Below are 14,023 nucleotides of genomic sequence, written 5' to 3' on the forward strand. Positions count from 1 at the left end.
ATTATTAAATTGTTCATAGGTGGAATAGTAACCAAGAGACCCAAAGAGAATTCAACCATGGGATATAATTTCAGATTAGAAACATCAACCTTACGTCAGTTTTATAAAATGTTAACTTTTAGAGCCCAAGTCATCTGGTGGCTGTGTCTCACTCCCACAGCACAGCTCACTCCACTTTCCTCCTCTCCCTGTTGAGTAGCTCTAGTCTAAGGGATTTTCCGTTTGGTTGGGTTTATTTATGAAGCGTTTAGGATGAAAGGTTATTTTTGGTCCTTCTTCATAGCTGGGAGTTTCTCCGTCAGCAGAGGTGGGTACATAAAATCTTCAGAGAACTCCTTAAGAACTGCCCTCTAACAATGGGACTGAGGTCACAAGCTGCCCTTTGCAAAGGTGGCCATTACCCATCATTGTTCCCAATGGGAATGAAGCCATGCTGCCTCAGAAAGGATGGTGATACTCCACCACCTACGGTCAGGAGGCAGTGAGGAGCAGGTACATGAGGTGTTAACCATCTTTGCTATGGCCTCAGTCAGCAAAAAACTTCTCAGTACTTTGGGAATAAGTTCTCAGTCCACCTTTAGTTTGTGTCTTGCTTTATCAAAAATAAATGTGTTTTGCACAACTGATAATCACAAAACTCAGTTAAAGAGGAAGGAGATTTTAAAATGCAGAATATATCTTACACTCTACATACTTGGTATTTGCACTAACAATATTTATTATAAACTATATTTTTTCCATTTTGTACATGAGCATCTTTAGATACAATGTAATTATCTGACAGTCTTTTTTCTATTTAAGCAAGCATGATCACTTACTAGTACCAATCCACAAAGGAGATATGGCTGACTAAACGCACTGTGCTTATTTGAGTAGAGCATTTGTTCCAATCCTTTTAAATGACCCATTTCAAGGCTTAGGCTCACAAACAGGCGAGAAAGATTTAAAATATGCATTATGGACATTATGAATTTACACTGTCTTGCTCAAATGAGCTATAAGCTACAGCTAATTCCCATTAATGACAGAAAGAGACCCAGTGTGCAAGCTACTACATTTCAAACATTAGTAACTACAGTTCCAAAAACCAAGGATACTGCATCACAAAACTGAGTCTCTCATCCCCCGCAACACACAGATGTAGTGTCATTTTAATTATTTATTATGCTACTGCATACACTAGTATGGTAAAACAGTTTTGTAAAAACAATGAAGTCCTTGAAGTCTCATACTGTAACACACTACCATCACATCTTTGAGCAGTGGAGTAAGGCAAACATTTTTGAGCATTATAAAAGCATGCAAATCACTGAAGTTCTGCTTTAATTAATTCCTGGCCCATGTTCAAAAACAAGAAAAATATCTTCTTTCCAACTGCACCTGAGGAAATCAGTAACTTTTTATTAATGCAAATGACACTCTTTCATCAATACAGAACTTTCCTTCAGAAGTATTTTGAGCATTACACATTAGTGACAGGTTTCAGAGCAGCAGCCGTGTTAGTCTGTATCCGCAAAAAGAACAGGAGGACTTGTGGCACCTTAGAGACTAACCAATTTATTAGAGCATAAGCTTTCGTGAGCTTCAGCAACCAATGAAGTGAGCTGTAGCCCACGAAAGCTCACGCTCTAATAAACTGGTTAGTCTTTAAAGGTGCCACATGTCCTCCTGTTCTTTTCACACCAGTAACACTAAGAGTACGGTCAAGAATCAAGGCAGATTAGCCCTGTAGGAAAGACAATTCTGGAACAGGCACCCTTTATAAGCAAGGTATTTTACTTACAATTGGGATTTAATTTGTGTGGAGAGAAATACTTTATGCAGCACAAAGGAGTGTTACAAAAATGTATTATTCTTCATTGGCTCAACACACAATATCCTCCCCAAAATTCACCTCAGGAGTGTTGATTGGAACTCATGTAGATGAATGAATTTTCTTAAAATAAACTGAAATGCTCAGTAATGTTACCTGGATGGGATACTGATTGTAAAGAGAGAGGATAAGTTCTATTGTTAATGGTTAAATAATGGTTAATACCTAAGGCTAAGATTTTGTCACGGATATTTTTAGTAAAAGTCCATGGGCAATAATGAAAAATTCACGGAAGCCCATGACCTGTCCCTGACTTTCACTAAAAATATCCATGACAAAATTGGGAGCCTGGGCACCTCTCCAAGCGGCCGGGGTTTCCATCAGTTGCCCACAGCGGCCAGAAGCTCTGGGGGTTCCCCCTGCCGCTGCAGCAGTGGGGAGTGGTAGGGGTCCCCTGTGCCGCCTGCTGCGGCCGGGAGCGGCACGGGGCTCCTGCAGCTCCCTGCCTCCACGCGCGGCAGGGGACCCTGCAGCTCCCGGCCAGCACTAGCTGAAGTCATGGATTCCATGACTAAATCGCAGCCTTGTTAATACCACACTTCAGAGAAGTCTCCAAGGAAGTTCATTTCATTCCATATCCAAAGTAGTACAGCATCCTGTTTGGTCCTCATCTTAAGCACTAACGTGTTATGTCAGACATATCAACTTTACAACAATGGAATCCTATGATGAATAAATATATTTACGATCTTCTAAAAGTTCTCCTGTGCATCTTTACAATGAAAAAGTGCTAAGTGTCCTCTTGCCATAGGTTGCACAAAGAGGTCTACATTTCCAATGTAAGGTTTTAAAACATACTGTATCTTGGTTTTGTACATGTACAACATGTAACAGTAGAACAATGTAATCATTGATATTGCCTATAATCTCCAAATGCAGAGGGCTGCAACTGGGAGGGATCATCTGAAAATTGAGGGCCTGTTAAAGGGAAGAAAATAATTAATAAAGGCAAAAGAAAGATTAGTAGGACAGTGATTTATGACAAAATATTACGATACACTTTCAAAGTACTGTTTGTGTACATAAATCCTTTCTGAATTAGCAGGACCAAGAATAAAGAAGACTTTCCTCGTACACAATCTCTTTCATTCAATGAAATCAGAGCTTTACCCACTAAAATAAAGCCTCACTCGTGCAAGGCCGGTTATGTGTTTTCAGCCCCATTTTACAGACAGGGGACATGCAGCATGGAGAGATGAAAGGAAAGATTTTCAGAATTACCTGCATAATTTAGGATCCTAAATCCCAATGACTTTCAATGGGATTTAGGCACTTTGTCCAATATCAGTTAGCCAGTGGAGCTGAATGAATACTACTATGAACCCCTGACTTCTAGGGCTTCTGACTACATGCACATGTTTTTATTATTTAGGCACATGCAGCATAAGACAAGTAAACAGGTAATACTCCCTCACTAATAACTTACACATGATTTACAAAACAATTCTGGATCAAAGAGGAAAATTTGTGATAATCTGGAGACACTAATAAGAATGTCACTGAACAAAAGCTGAAATACCGTGTCAGCAGGAATTAGTGTCTTAATGTAATATACCTGAAGGCCCATGTAAGTCACGACTTCATAGACTGCATGGAAATCGTGAAATTAGCTCCCCCCACTGAGGCTGCAGCTGCTCACTGCGGGTCAGCAGGCCTTGCCCCATCCTGGAGGAGGATGTGCGGGGGGTGGGCCAGTCCTACCCCAAAGAACAAGGGGGGCAGCCTCACCACGTCGTGCAGCTGGTTCAGCCCAGCCCAGGGCAGGGATCGTGGCCCAGCTTTCTTTGTGCCCAGATTCAGCCCAGGACCCTACAGCTGACAGAGGGGGTGGCACTGATAATGCAGTAATTAAGAGCTCCAGCCTGGCCCACCCCAGTGGTCCCAGGGGAAACTGTATGCAGGAGCCACCCACCAACTGTAGCCAGTGTCACTTGGAACACAAGCAGGTGTGTGAGAGGGCTGACAGCAGCCCCGAGAATTAGGGTGCAGGGATGGATCCCAGTCTCATTCCTTACCAGCTGGAGCTACAGTGTCTCCCCTGGGCCCGGTTGCTGTGGGGCAGGCCGAGGCTCCTAAATAGCCACATTTCCAGTGTTGCTCCCTCCAACAGAAAGCAGGAGATTGGCCTGGTCCAGAGCTGAGCGCAGGACAAGCTGGACCCAACTCCTACCCCAGGCTGGCCTGAACAGCACCATACGGTGAGGCACCCTCACCCTGCCCTCTTTCCCCACTCCCTAGGACAGGACCAGCCTGCTAATTCCCATGAGCAGCCGCAGCCTCAGCAGGGAGGTGGAAGCAGGGATGCTCACTTCTGCCTCCCTGCTACTAGAAAAGTCATTTGGCTGCCATGAATACCCCATGAAATACAAACATTTCTCCATGATGCTGCCATGATTTTAAAAAAAATAAATAAATAAAAATCTGTGATTTTCTCAGGGATTTATCTATACAACACTGTCTGTGCTCCCCCATAACAACAAGCTGGAGCAATTGTGTTTTATTTTTAGGTTGGCCTGTTACTTAGATCCAGTCTACACTGCATGTGCAACAGTGTTTTTGTACCCAGGCTGTGAAAAGTACCTATGACTTTGTTAGAACAAACACAGGTATGTCCACACATCATCTTTTTTTACAACAGCTACCACACTTTCGCCTGTTTATCTCAGTGCATTCTGGGAAAAATCTAGACAGCTATCCTAGACTGTCTCAGTAGAAGACAGAGTGCTCAGAGGACATGCACAAAGAGTGGTACCAGCAATACAGAGACCAGTGCACTCTAGGATGTCCTACTGCACAGAGAACTGGGAAGGAGGAAGACTGGCAAACCTAACTAAATACTACACAGGCACAGATGGGAAGGTTCTGTCTACACTGCAAAACTTTACAACCTTGTTGTAGAAACACAACCATGCATCATCGTCGTAACTTCCAGGGACACCAGCCAGGTATTAAACAGATCCAGGCCATGTTTACAGCCAGCTGTGTAAATAACTGGTTACAAACTCAGTTAACCAGAGTCTCAGATTGTGTTTTATTTTAAAGAGATTGCAACTATAATAGTGAGAGACTAAGAAAACTTTACAGAGAGAAGATTTCAAGGTTAATAGTCCTTTCCCCAATACTTTTAGCATCGTAATTGTCTATGAGTATTATCCCCATTCTACAGATGAGACAACTGAGGCAGACCGGTTAGAATCATAGACTTTAAGGTCAGAAGGGACCATTATCATTGTCTAGTCTGATCTCCTGCACAACACAGGCCACAGAATCTCACCCACCCACTCCTGTAACAAACCCCTAACCTATGTCTGAGCTACTAAAGTCCTCAAATCGTGGTTTAAAGACTTCAAGGTGCAGAGAATCCTCCAGCAAGTGACCCATGCCCCACCATGCAGAAGAAGGCAAAAAAACCCCAGGGCCTCTGCCAATCTGCTCTGGAGGAAAATTCCTTCCTGACCCCAAATATGGCGATCAGCTAAACTCTGAGCATGTGGGCAAGACTCACCAGGCAGATACCCAGGAAAGAATTCTCTGTAGTAACTCAGATCCCACCCATCTAACAACTCATCACAGGCCATTGGGCATATCTACTGTTAATAGTTGAAGATCAGTTAATTGCCAAAATTAGGCTATCCCATCATATCATCCCTTCAATAAACTTATCAAGCTTAGTCTTGAAGCCAGATGTGTCTTTTGCCCCCACTTCTTTCCTTGGAAGGCTGTTCCAGAACTTCACTCCTCTGATGGTTAGAAACCTTCATCTAATTTCAAGTCTAAACTTCCTGATGTCCGGTTTATATCTATTTTATATCCATCAGGTTAACTCATTTGACCCAGTAAGTCGGAGGAAGAAATGAGAACAGACTTCTAGTCCAGCTGCTATAAACACTACACTGTCCTTCCTCTGAAAATTATTCAAATACAAGAACACAGGCCAAATGTATCTAGGAATGCTATATTCCTAATTATGAGGTGGCAGAGACCAAGTGTAAAGTAGGTGGTCTGGAATATCATGCAAATGTTGGAATATAATCAGGGAAAGTGGTTCTCCACAGTCATCGAAACAAGAGATTTGGGGTCCTCACATTACATTCCCAAACTTGAACTTAAAATGGTTGTTTCTAGCTCCCTTCCAGTAGAAAAGAACCTTTAAAACATGAACTGTTGTCTATGTTAGTCTGCAACCAAACAGGAAAAGCTGCCCAAATTAATCTCATTTGTGTTTTGATACTGCATGTTAATTGTCAGGGACAATGATCCTTCATGTTCTTGGAAATGCACACATCTTATTAACTAAACAACACTTACACTTCGTACCAGCATAGATGTGCTATTTGGGCCTGAGGCAGCAAAAATGGATGGGGACACCTGCCACATGCCGCTGCAATTTACTCTTTGAATTAATACCCGATTCCTTCTCCTCCCTTTGGAACACCAGAACTGATCTACATCCTTCCTAGAGTCCAACACTACAACTGTGGCTTCAAACCCTCAATGCCGACCATGTCCCGACATAAAGTTAGCTCCCTCCTGAGCTTGGATGGATACTTCTCTACTCCCCACCCCTCATACAGCATTTGGAAAAAGTTTTTAATTCATGCTACTGTGCTGTCCTCTTGCGTTACTAGTTCCACTGGTCTGCTGGAGTGTGACAAGTTGGCTTTCTGCCACATAGCAATTCCTCCCAGAAACTGGCAGAGAGGGTTCTCCCTGCAATACAAGCAGACTAAGCAAGGGCAGCACAATAGTAAGGACTAAAACCACTTTCCCAACTTGTGCCCTCAAGAATGAATGCGGATTTGCCAAAGTTTTACTACAAGGCCTGCACAACTATTGAACGGCTATTCTCACCCATGAACACGTGGCAGTGGTTTAGGTATGCCATATAACCAAATACAGGGATTGTTCTGCAGCTTCACCACATCACATTCCTGTCTACCACATTAATCTGCATTTCTTGTATAGTCAAGGACCTGATGAAACTGACCAATGACATCATAGAAGAGACTATTATCTGGAGGGCAAAAGCCATTCTCATGGACATTTGCAACAAAATTTACTTATGTACTGAGATCCGTTCTGCTGACCTGCCTGTGTGTGAATTAACGTGGAAGACGAGAAGGGGACAAAAAGGTACAAATGTGATAAGGTTGGAAGAAGGGGTGTAACAGACAAATTCACCCTACAGTACCTATTATATATTTTTTTAAAAATCTGCATAACTGAACTATACATTGGGAAGACAAATATAGAATGAAGAAATACAGAATCCTAGAAAATGAACCTGGTATTTCAATACTTGAAAAAGGAATCTGGCCATTTCATTTCCCACAAACTGTTGTATTTGAGTGTTAGTATTCTGAAAAAGCATTATAAACATTTTGAGGTACTGTAATCTGAAGTGTAGAACACATACCATTTGGAAATTGTGCGGAGGCAAATCTGGTTAATAGGATACCAGCTCCTTCAATTAAAGCTAGAAGTATTCCTCCCATAGCAGCTGACCCAACCATGGCAACTGGTCCATCTAAAATGTCGGAATACAAAACAGATTACTTTGCCAATCCTTTACAAAACAGGGTTTTGAAATGTATACATCACTTTTAATACAATTACCACCACTGCAGTGATCAGACTGTGAAGTAGACTTGTCAGCCATTAACATTACAAATAAAGATATAATTACCACACATACCTGTCCCTGATTAAACAAGATAGGACTGGTACTGTTTAAGAGTACAGTCATTTTACTTTGCCTTTCTCTAGCATCTTTCATCCACAGACTTCAAAATACTTCACAATGCCCTAGTGAGTTAGGTGCTGTTTATTATTTGCATTGCAGTAGTGCCTAAAGGCCCTAGTCATGGACCTGGACTCTATTGTGCAAGGTGCTGTAGTGTTGTTATCCTCATTTTACAAAGGGAGAAATTAAGACAAAGAAAAGATATTTTGCCCAAAGTTTCACAGATGATCAGTGGCAAATCTTGACTCCTAGTTCTGTGCTTTAATCACTACACAATGCTTCCTCACAGTATTGGCAGAGGCCAATCAAAAAACTCAAGCACATGCTTAAGTCCATTCCTTTTCACAAAAGTGTCTAGTCTCCAGATTCTGTGCTGCAGTTAATAGATGAGAGTCCACGCTCTCATTCGTGGACATATTTAACTCAACTATTATCTAGATTAAAGATAATTTTTACCATTAAGAAATATTAGACTATTTAGAATATTGGTATTTATAAAAACAAATGTACTTACTATACGTAAAATAATACTATCCATGCTTAATTTGTCATCCACAAAATTAGATCTTCAATGTCCATTAAGACCCACAAAAAACCCTTTCAACTACACAGCATTGTCAACATTAATACACTCCACAAAACATTGTTGAGAAGGTCTAACTGCCCTACTTCCAATTTTTACACATGGAAGAATTCAGGAGAGCATTAAGAACACGTTTAGGTCCCATGAACTTTTGAGAATACTTCCTGAATTGGGCCTAAATGGTGTATTGCAACTTTAAAAGTAAACTCTAATCCACCATGTTAAAATCTTTAAATAACTGTTTTGAATGTATTATGCCACTATTGATAAAACAGTCAAGACAATTACAACATACTATATTCTTAAAAATAGAAAACAAAAAGGGTTAATATTGCTTTTTAAGTATACGGGATTCCAAAGTTCCATAAAAGATAAATTAAGTTCTTTTTGATTATCACTAAAATGTCTAGTGGCACCTTAAAGACTAACAGATTTATTTGAGCATAAGCTTTCGTGGGTAAAAACCTGACCTCTTCAGATGCATGGAGATGCACTTCTCCATGCATCTGAAGAAGTGAGGTTTTTATCCACGAAAGCTTATGCTCAAATAAATCTGTTAGTCTTTAAGGTGCCATGGGACTCCTTGTTGCTTTTGTGGATACTGACTAACACAGCTACACCCTGATACTTGACACTAAAATCTCTGACAGACACAAAAATTTGTTATTTATAGTTTCAAATATAAGGGCTTTTCAATACCCATTGTCCCCAGAGTGCAATTCCTTACTTCTTGAGGCTAATATGGCTCCAGTTAAGGCACCACTTGTGATTGAGTTCCATGGATCTTCTTTACCCCTCATTTTCACCATACTACAGTCAATCATGGAAAAGAGACCACCCCAGACTGCAAAGCTGCCTGTTTGGGGAAAAAAAACATTTTTTAAAAGCACAGTAACCAAAGTTATACTCCAGCCACATTATAAAGTTTTGTGTTGCAATATTTTAGGAAGCTTACTTTTGAGCCTTAAAATATACCCAAACTCTCAAAAACTAGATTAAAACTTTACATAAACAAATTCAGGAAATATCCTTACTCACCCAATAAAGTGGGCAATAATATTTACTGTTTTGCACTAGCTAACAAAATGCCTCCCAAATATCAGTGATTGTACAGGAGTTTCCATCCTACTAATGCTGGCTTAATGATCAGAGGATCTTTAGTATTTAACTATAAATTTAAGAGTTTAAAGGTTTTTCTTCTTCTGCCAATGGAACCATCATAGAAGTGTAGGACTGGAAGGGATCTCAAGAGGTCTTCTAGTCCAATCCCCTGCACTCAAGTCACGGGTAAGTATTATCTATACCAGTGGTCATCAACCAGTCGATCCTAGAGGATCTCCCAGTTGATTGCGATGTCTGGCAGTGCAGCATGGCTGCCGCTAAGGCAGACTCCCTGCCTATCCCGGCCCCACGCCACTCCCAGAAGCGACCAGTGCAGCCCTGCGGCCCCAAGGGGGACAGAGGTCTCCCTCTGCATGCTGTGCCTATCTGCAAGCACCACCCCAACAGCTCCCATTGGCCGGGAGAGCTGTGGGGGGCTGTGCTTGCAGAGAAGGGCATCGTGCAGGGGCACACTGGCCCCTTCCAGGAACAGTGTGGGGCTGGGGTAGGCAGGGAGCCTGCCTTAGCCTCACTGTGCCCGCTGCCGACTGGGAGCCACCAGAGTTAAGTGGTGCCCAGCGGTAGGCCGCACCCCAAATCCCATCCCTGAGCCACCTCCTGGAGACAGCACTCCGTACCCCTTCCTGCACCCCCACACTCTGCCCCAGCCCCCTCCTGCACCCAAACTCCCTCCTAGAGCTTGTACCCCTCACTCCCTCCTGCACCCCAACCCCCTGCCCCAGGCTTAGGCCAGAGCCCCCTCCCACACAACGAACTCCTCGACCCCAGTCCAGAGCCTGCACCCCAACCCCCTGCCCCATGACACTGAGTGAGGGTGGGGGAAAGCGAGCAAGCAACCGGGGGGCGGGGGGGGGGGGCCTCGGGGAAGTGTCAGGGTAGAACCTGGGTTGCCCTTAGATTCAAAAAGTGATCTTGGGCGTAAAAAGGTTGGAGACCACTAACGTAGACCATCCCTGACAGGTATTAGTCTAGCCTGCTCTTAAAAATCTCCAATGACAGAGATTCCATAGCCTTCCTGGACAATTTATTCCAGTGCTGACAGTTAGGAAGTTTTTCCTAATGTCCAACTTAAACCACCCTTGCTGCTTCTTGTCCTATCCTCAGAGGTTAAAGAGAACAAATTTTTCTCCCTCCTCCTTGTAACAAACTTTTATGTACTTGAAAGCTGTTATCATGCCCCCCCCCCCCCCCCCCCCCCCCCCCCCCGTCTTCTCTTCTCCAGACTAAACAAATCCAATTTTTTCAAATCTTCTCTCAAAGGTCATATTTTCTAGATCTTTAATCATTTTTGTTGATGTTCTCTGGACTTTCTCTAATTTGTCCACATCATTCCTGAAATGTGGCACCCAGAACTGGACACAATACTGCGCTGATGAGGCCTCAACTGGAGAGTAGAGCAGAAGAATTACTTCTCATGTCTTGCTTACAGCACTCCTGCTAATACATAAAAATCATAACTCATAAACAAATGCTGTAGCACAGTTTAGTATCTTATTTCAATACTGTTTTTGTCATTTAAAAAAAATAATTTTTTAACAAAAATCTAGTTCATACATGGTAAGATGCACTTCTCACCAAGTAAATTTTCTTGCAATCCTCTTTATTTTAAAGTGCTTTCATGCTTGTAAAAGCATAACGCCAGAAAATAAAAACAGGAGATGCAAGTCCTCTATTTTAAGAGGGGCACGATGAACAGCAACAATAGCTTCTCCAGCCAGCAATACCAATTTCTGTGCTCTTCAAGGAGTCTGCTGCCACCAATGCATTTTCCTCTTTCAATTTTTCCCTCTTGCAAGGTCTAGTCAATATTCCTTCCTTTTTCTTTCTTGAAATAAAATTACCCAGAACATACAACTTGCTATTAGAATAGCAACAGCGGGACAAAGAATATAACTTCATGTATTCCTTATTACCCAATCACCTTTAAGGGTGATAGAGTTGTTAAAGCTTCATTTTGACTAAATCCTGGACTGAAACAGCCATCAAGAGACCAATTATGGGTAATAATGTTGTGATTTTGGATAGCTGTCCACTGAGACCTCTGACTCCTTTTAAAAAACAACATACTGTGGGTCAGATAACCAGTTAGGGGTAGATCCAAAAAGAGGATTCAGGCTCAGCATTGCAGTGCCTAACTTCAGGTGCCCTGACACTTAGTGGAATCCATAGCCCCAAGTTAGGTGCCCAGGCTCCCTATACAATGCATGTGGAGAGTTAGGCACCTAAGAAGTGGATTTACAAAAGCCAACGAAGTGAGTGGGGAGCCGCCTAAAATAGCCAATAGGAAATCAGAGAAATGTAAAGCTAGAAGGGACTCATCTAGTCCAGCCTCCAAGGTGAGGCAGGACCAAGTAAACTTAGATCATCCCAGACAGGGGTTTGCCTAATCTGTTCTTCAAAACCTCGCTTGGAAGCCTGGTCCAGTGCTTAGCTAGCCTTGTCGTTAGAAAGTTTTTCCCTAATATTTAACCTAATTCTCCCTTGCTGCAGATTAACATCATTACTTCTTGTCCTACCTCCAGAGGCCATGGAGAAGTGATCACTGTCTTCTTTATAACAGCCCTTAACACATGTGAAGACTTACCAGGTTCTTCTTGGGTCTTCTTTTCTCAAGAATAAACATACCCGATTTTTTTTATCCTTTCCTCACAGGTCCAGTTTTCTAAATCTTTTATCATGTTTGTTGCTTTCTTCTGGATTCTCTTATCCATATCTTTTGTAAAGTGTGGCAGCCAGAACCGGCACACAGTATTCCAGCTGAGGCCTCGCCAGGGCTAAATATAGCAGGACAATTATCTCCTGTGTCTTACATACAACACTCTTGTTAATAACACACCAGAACAACAAATCGTTTTTTTGGGGTTTTTTTGCTGATACATACTAACACAGCTACCACTGAAACTTCACAATTGCATCTCAGTGTTGACTCATATTCAATTTATGATAGACTATAACCCCCAGATCCTTTTCAGCATGATGACCACCTAGTCAGTTATTTCCCATTTTGTAGTGTAGTACTTTGTATCATAGAATATCAGGGTTGGAAGGGACCTCAGGGGGTCATCTAGTCCAACCCCCTGCTCAAAGCAGGACCAATCCCCAACTAAATCATCTCAGACAGGGCTTTGTCAAGCCTGACCTTAAAAACCTCTAAGGAAGGAGATTCCACCACCTCCCTAGGTAACCCATTCCAGTGCTTCACCACCCTCCTAGTGAAGAAGTTTTTCCTAATATCCAACCTAAACCTCCCCCACTGCATCTTCAGACCATTACTCCTTGTTCTGTCATCTGCTGCCACTGAGAACAGGCTAGATCCATCCTCTTTGGAACCCACTTTCAGGTAGCTGAAAGCAGCTATCAAATCCCCCCTCATTCTTTTCTTCTGCAGATTAAATAATCCCAGTTCCTTCAGCCTCTCCTCATAAGTCATGTGCTCCAGTCTCCTAATCATTTTTGTTGCCCTCCGCCGGATGCTTTCCAACTTTTCCACATCCTTCTTGTAGTGTGGGGCCCAAAACTGGACACAGTACTCCAGACTAGGCCTCACCAATGTCAAACAGAGGGGAATGATCATGTTCCTCAATCTGCTGGTAATGCCCCTACTTATACAGTCCAAAATGCCGCTAGCCTTCTTGGCAACAAGGGCACACTGTTGACTCATATCCAGCTTCTTGTCCACTGTAATCCCTAGGTCCTAGTCTGCAGAACTGCTGCCTAGCCATTCGGTCCCTAGTCTGTAGCGGTGCATTGGATTCTTCCGTCCTAAGTGCAGGACTCTGAACTTCATCAGATTTCTTTTTGGCCCAATCCTCTAATTTGACTAGGTCCCTCTGTGTCCTATCCCTACCCTCCAGCGTATCTACCACTCCTCCCAGATTAGTGTCATCTCCAAAATTGTGAGGGTGCAATCCACGCCATCCTCCAGATCATTAATGAAGATATTGAATAAAACCAGCCCCAGGCCTGACCCTTGGGGCACTCAACTTGATACCGGCTGCCAACTAGACATGGAGCCATTGATCACTACCCGATGAGCCCAAGGATCTAGCCAGCTTTCTATCCACCTGATAGTCCATTCATCCAGCCCATACTTCTTTAACTTGCTGGCAAGAATACTGTGGGAGACCATATCAAAAGCTTTGCTAAAGTCAAGGAATAACATGTCCACTGCTTTCTCCTCATCCACAGAGCCAGTTATCTCATCATAGAGGGCAATTAGGTTAGTCAGGCATGACTTGCCCTTGGTGAATCCATGCTGACTGTTCCTGATGACTTTCCTCTCCTCTAAGTGCTTCAGAATTGATTCCTTGAGGACCTGCTCCATGATTTTTCCAGGGACTGAGGTGAGGCTGACTGGCCTGTAGTTCCCAGGATCCTCCTTCTTCCCTTTTTTAAAGATGGGCACTACATTAGCCTTTTTCCAGTCATCCGGGACCTCCCCCAATTGCCATGAGTTTTCAAAGATAATGGCCAATGGCTCTGTAATCACATCAGCCAACTCCTTTAGCACTCTCGGATGCAGCACATCCAGCCCCATGGACTTGTGCTCGTCCAGCCTTTCTAAATAGTCCTGAACCACTTCTTTCTCCACAGAGGGCTGGTCACCTCCTCCCCATACTGTGCTGCCCAGTGCAGTAGTCTGTGAGGTGATCTTGTTCGTGAAGTCAAAGGCAAAAAAAAGCATTGAGTACTTCAGCTTTTC

The 14,023-nt window shown here is 42.9% G+C and overlaps 1 protein-coding gene across 5 annotated transcripts in view; it reads right to left on the reverse strand.

The window, feature by feature from the left end:
• Window positions 1–698: 698 nt before the first annotated feature.
• Window positions 699–14,023, reverse strand: part of TIMM17A (translocase of inner mitochondrial membrane 17A) — a 36,344-nt gene continuing 23,019 nt past the window's right edge. For all 5 annotated transcript variants that reach the window (XM_037885387.2, XM_043533730.1, XM_027820363.3 and 2 more), the window contains 3 exons: window positions 8,927–9,055; window positions 7,290–7,400; window positions 699–2,791 (listed from right to left, as the gene is read on the reverse strand). In XM_037885387.2, the coding sequence (XP_037741315.1) occupies window positions 2,721–2,791; window positions 7,290–7,400; window positions 8,927–9,055 (311 nt within the window). In that variant the 3' untranslated portion in view covers window positions 699–2,720. The remainder of the gene's footprint in view (window positions 2,792–7,289; window positions 7,401–8,926; window positions 9,056–14,023) is intronic.

The sequence above is a fragment of the Chelonia mydas genome, chromosome 21 (genome assembly GCF_015237465.2).
Source record: "Chelonia mydas isolate rCheMyd1 chromosome 21, rCheMyd1.pri.v2, whole genome shotgun sequence".
Taxonomy (NCBI): Eukaryota; Metazoa; Chordata; order Testudines; family Cheloniidae; genus Chelonia; species Chelonia mydas.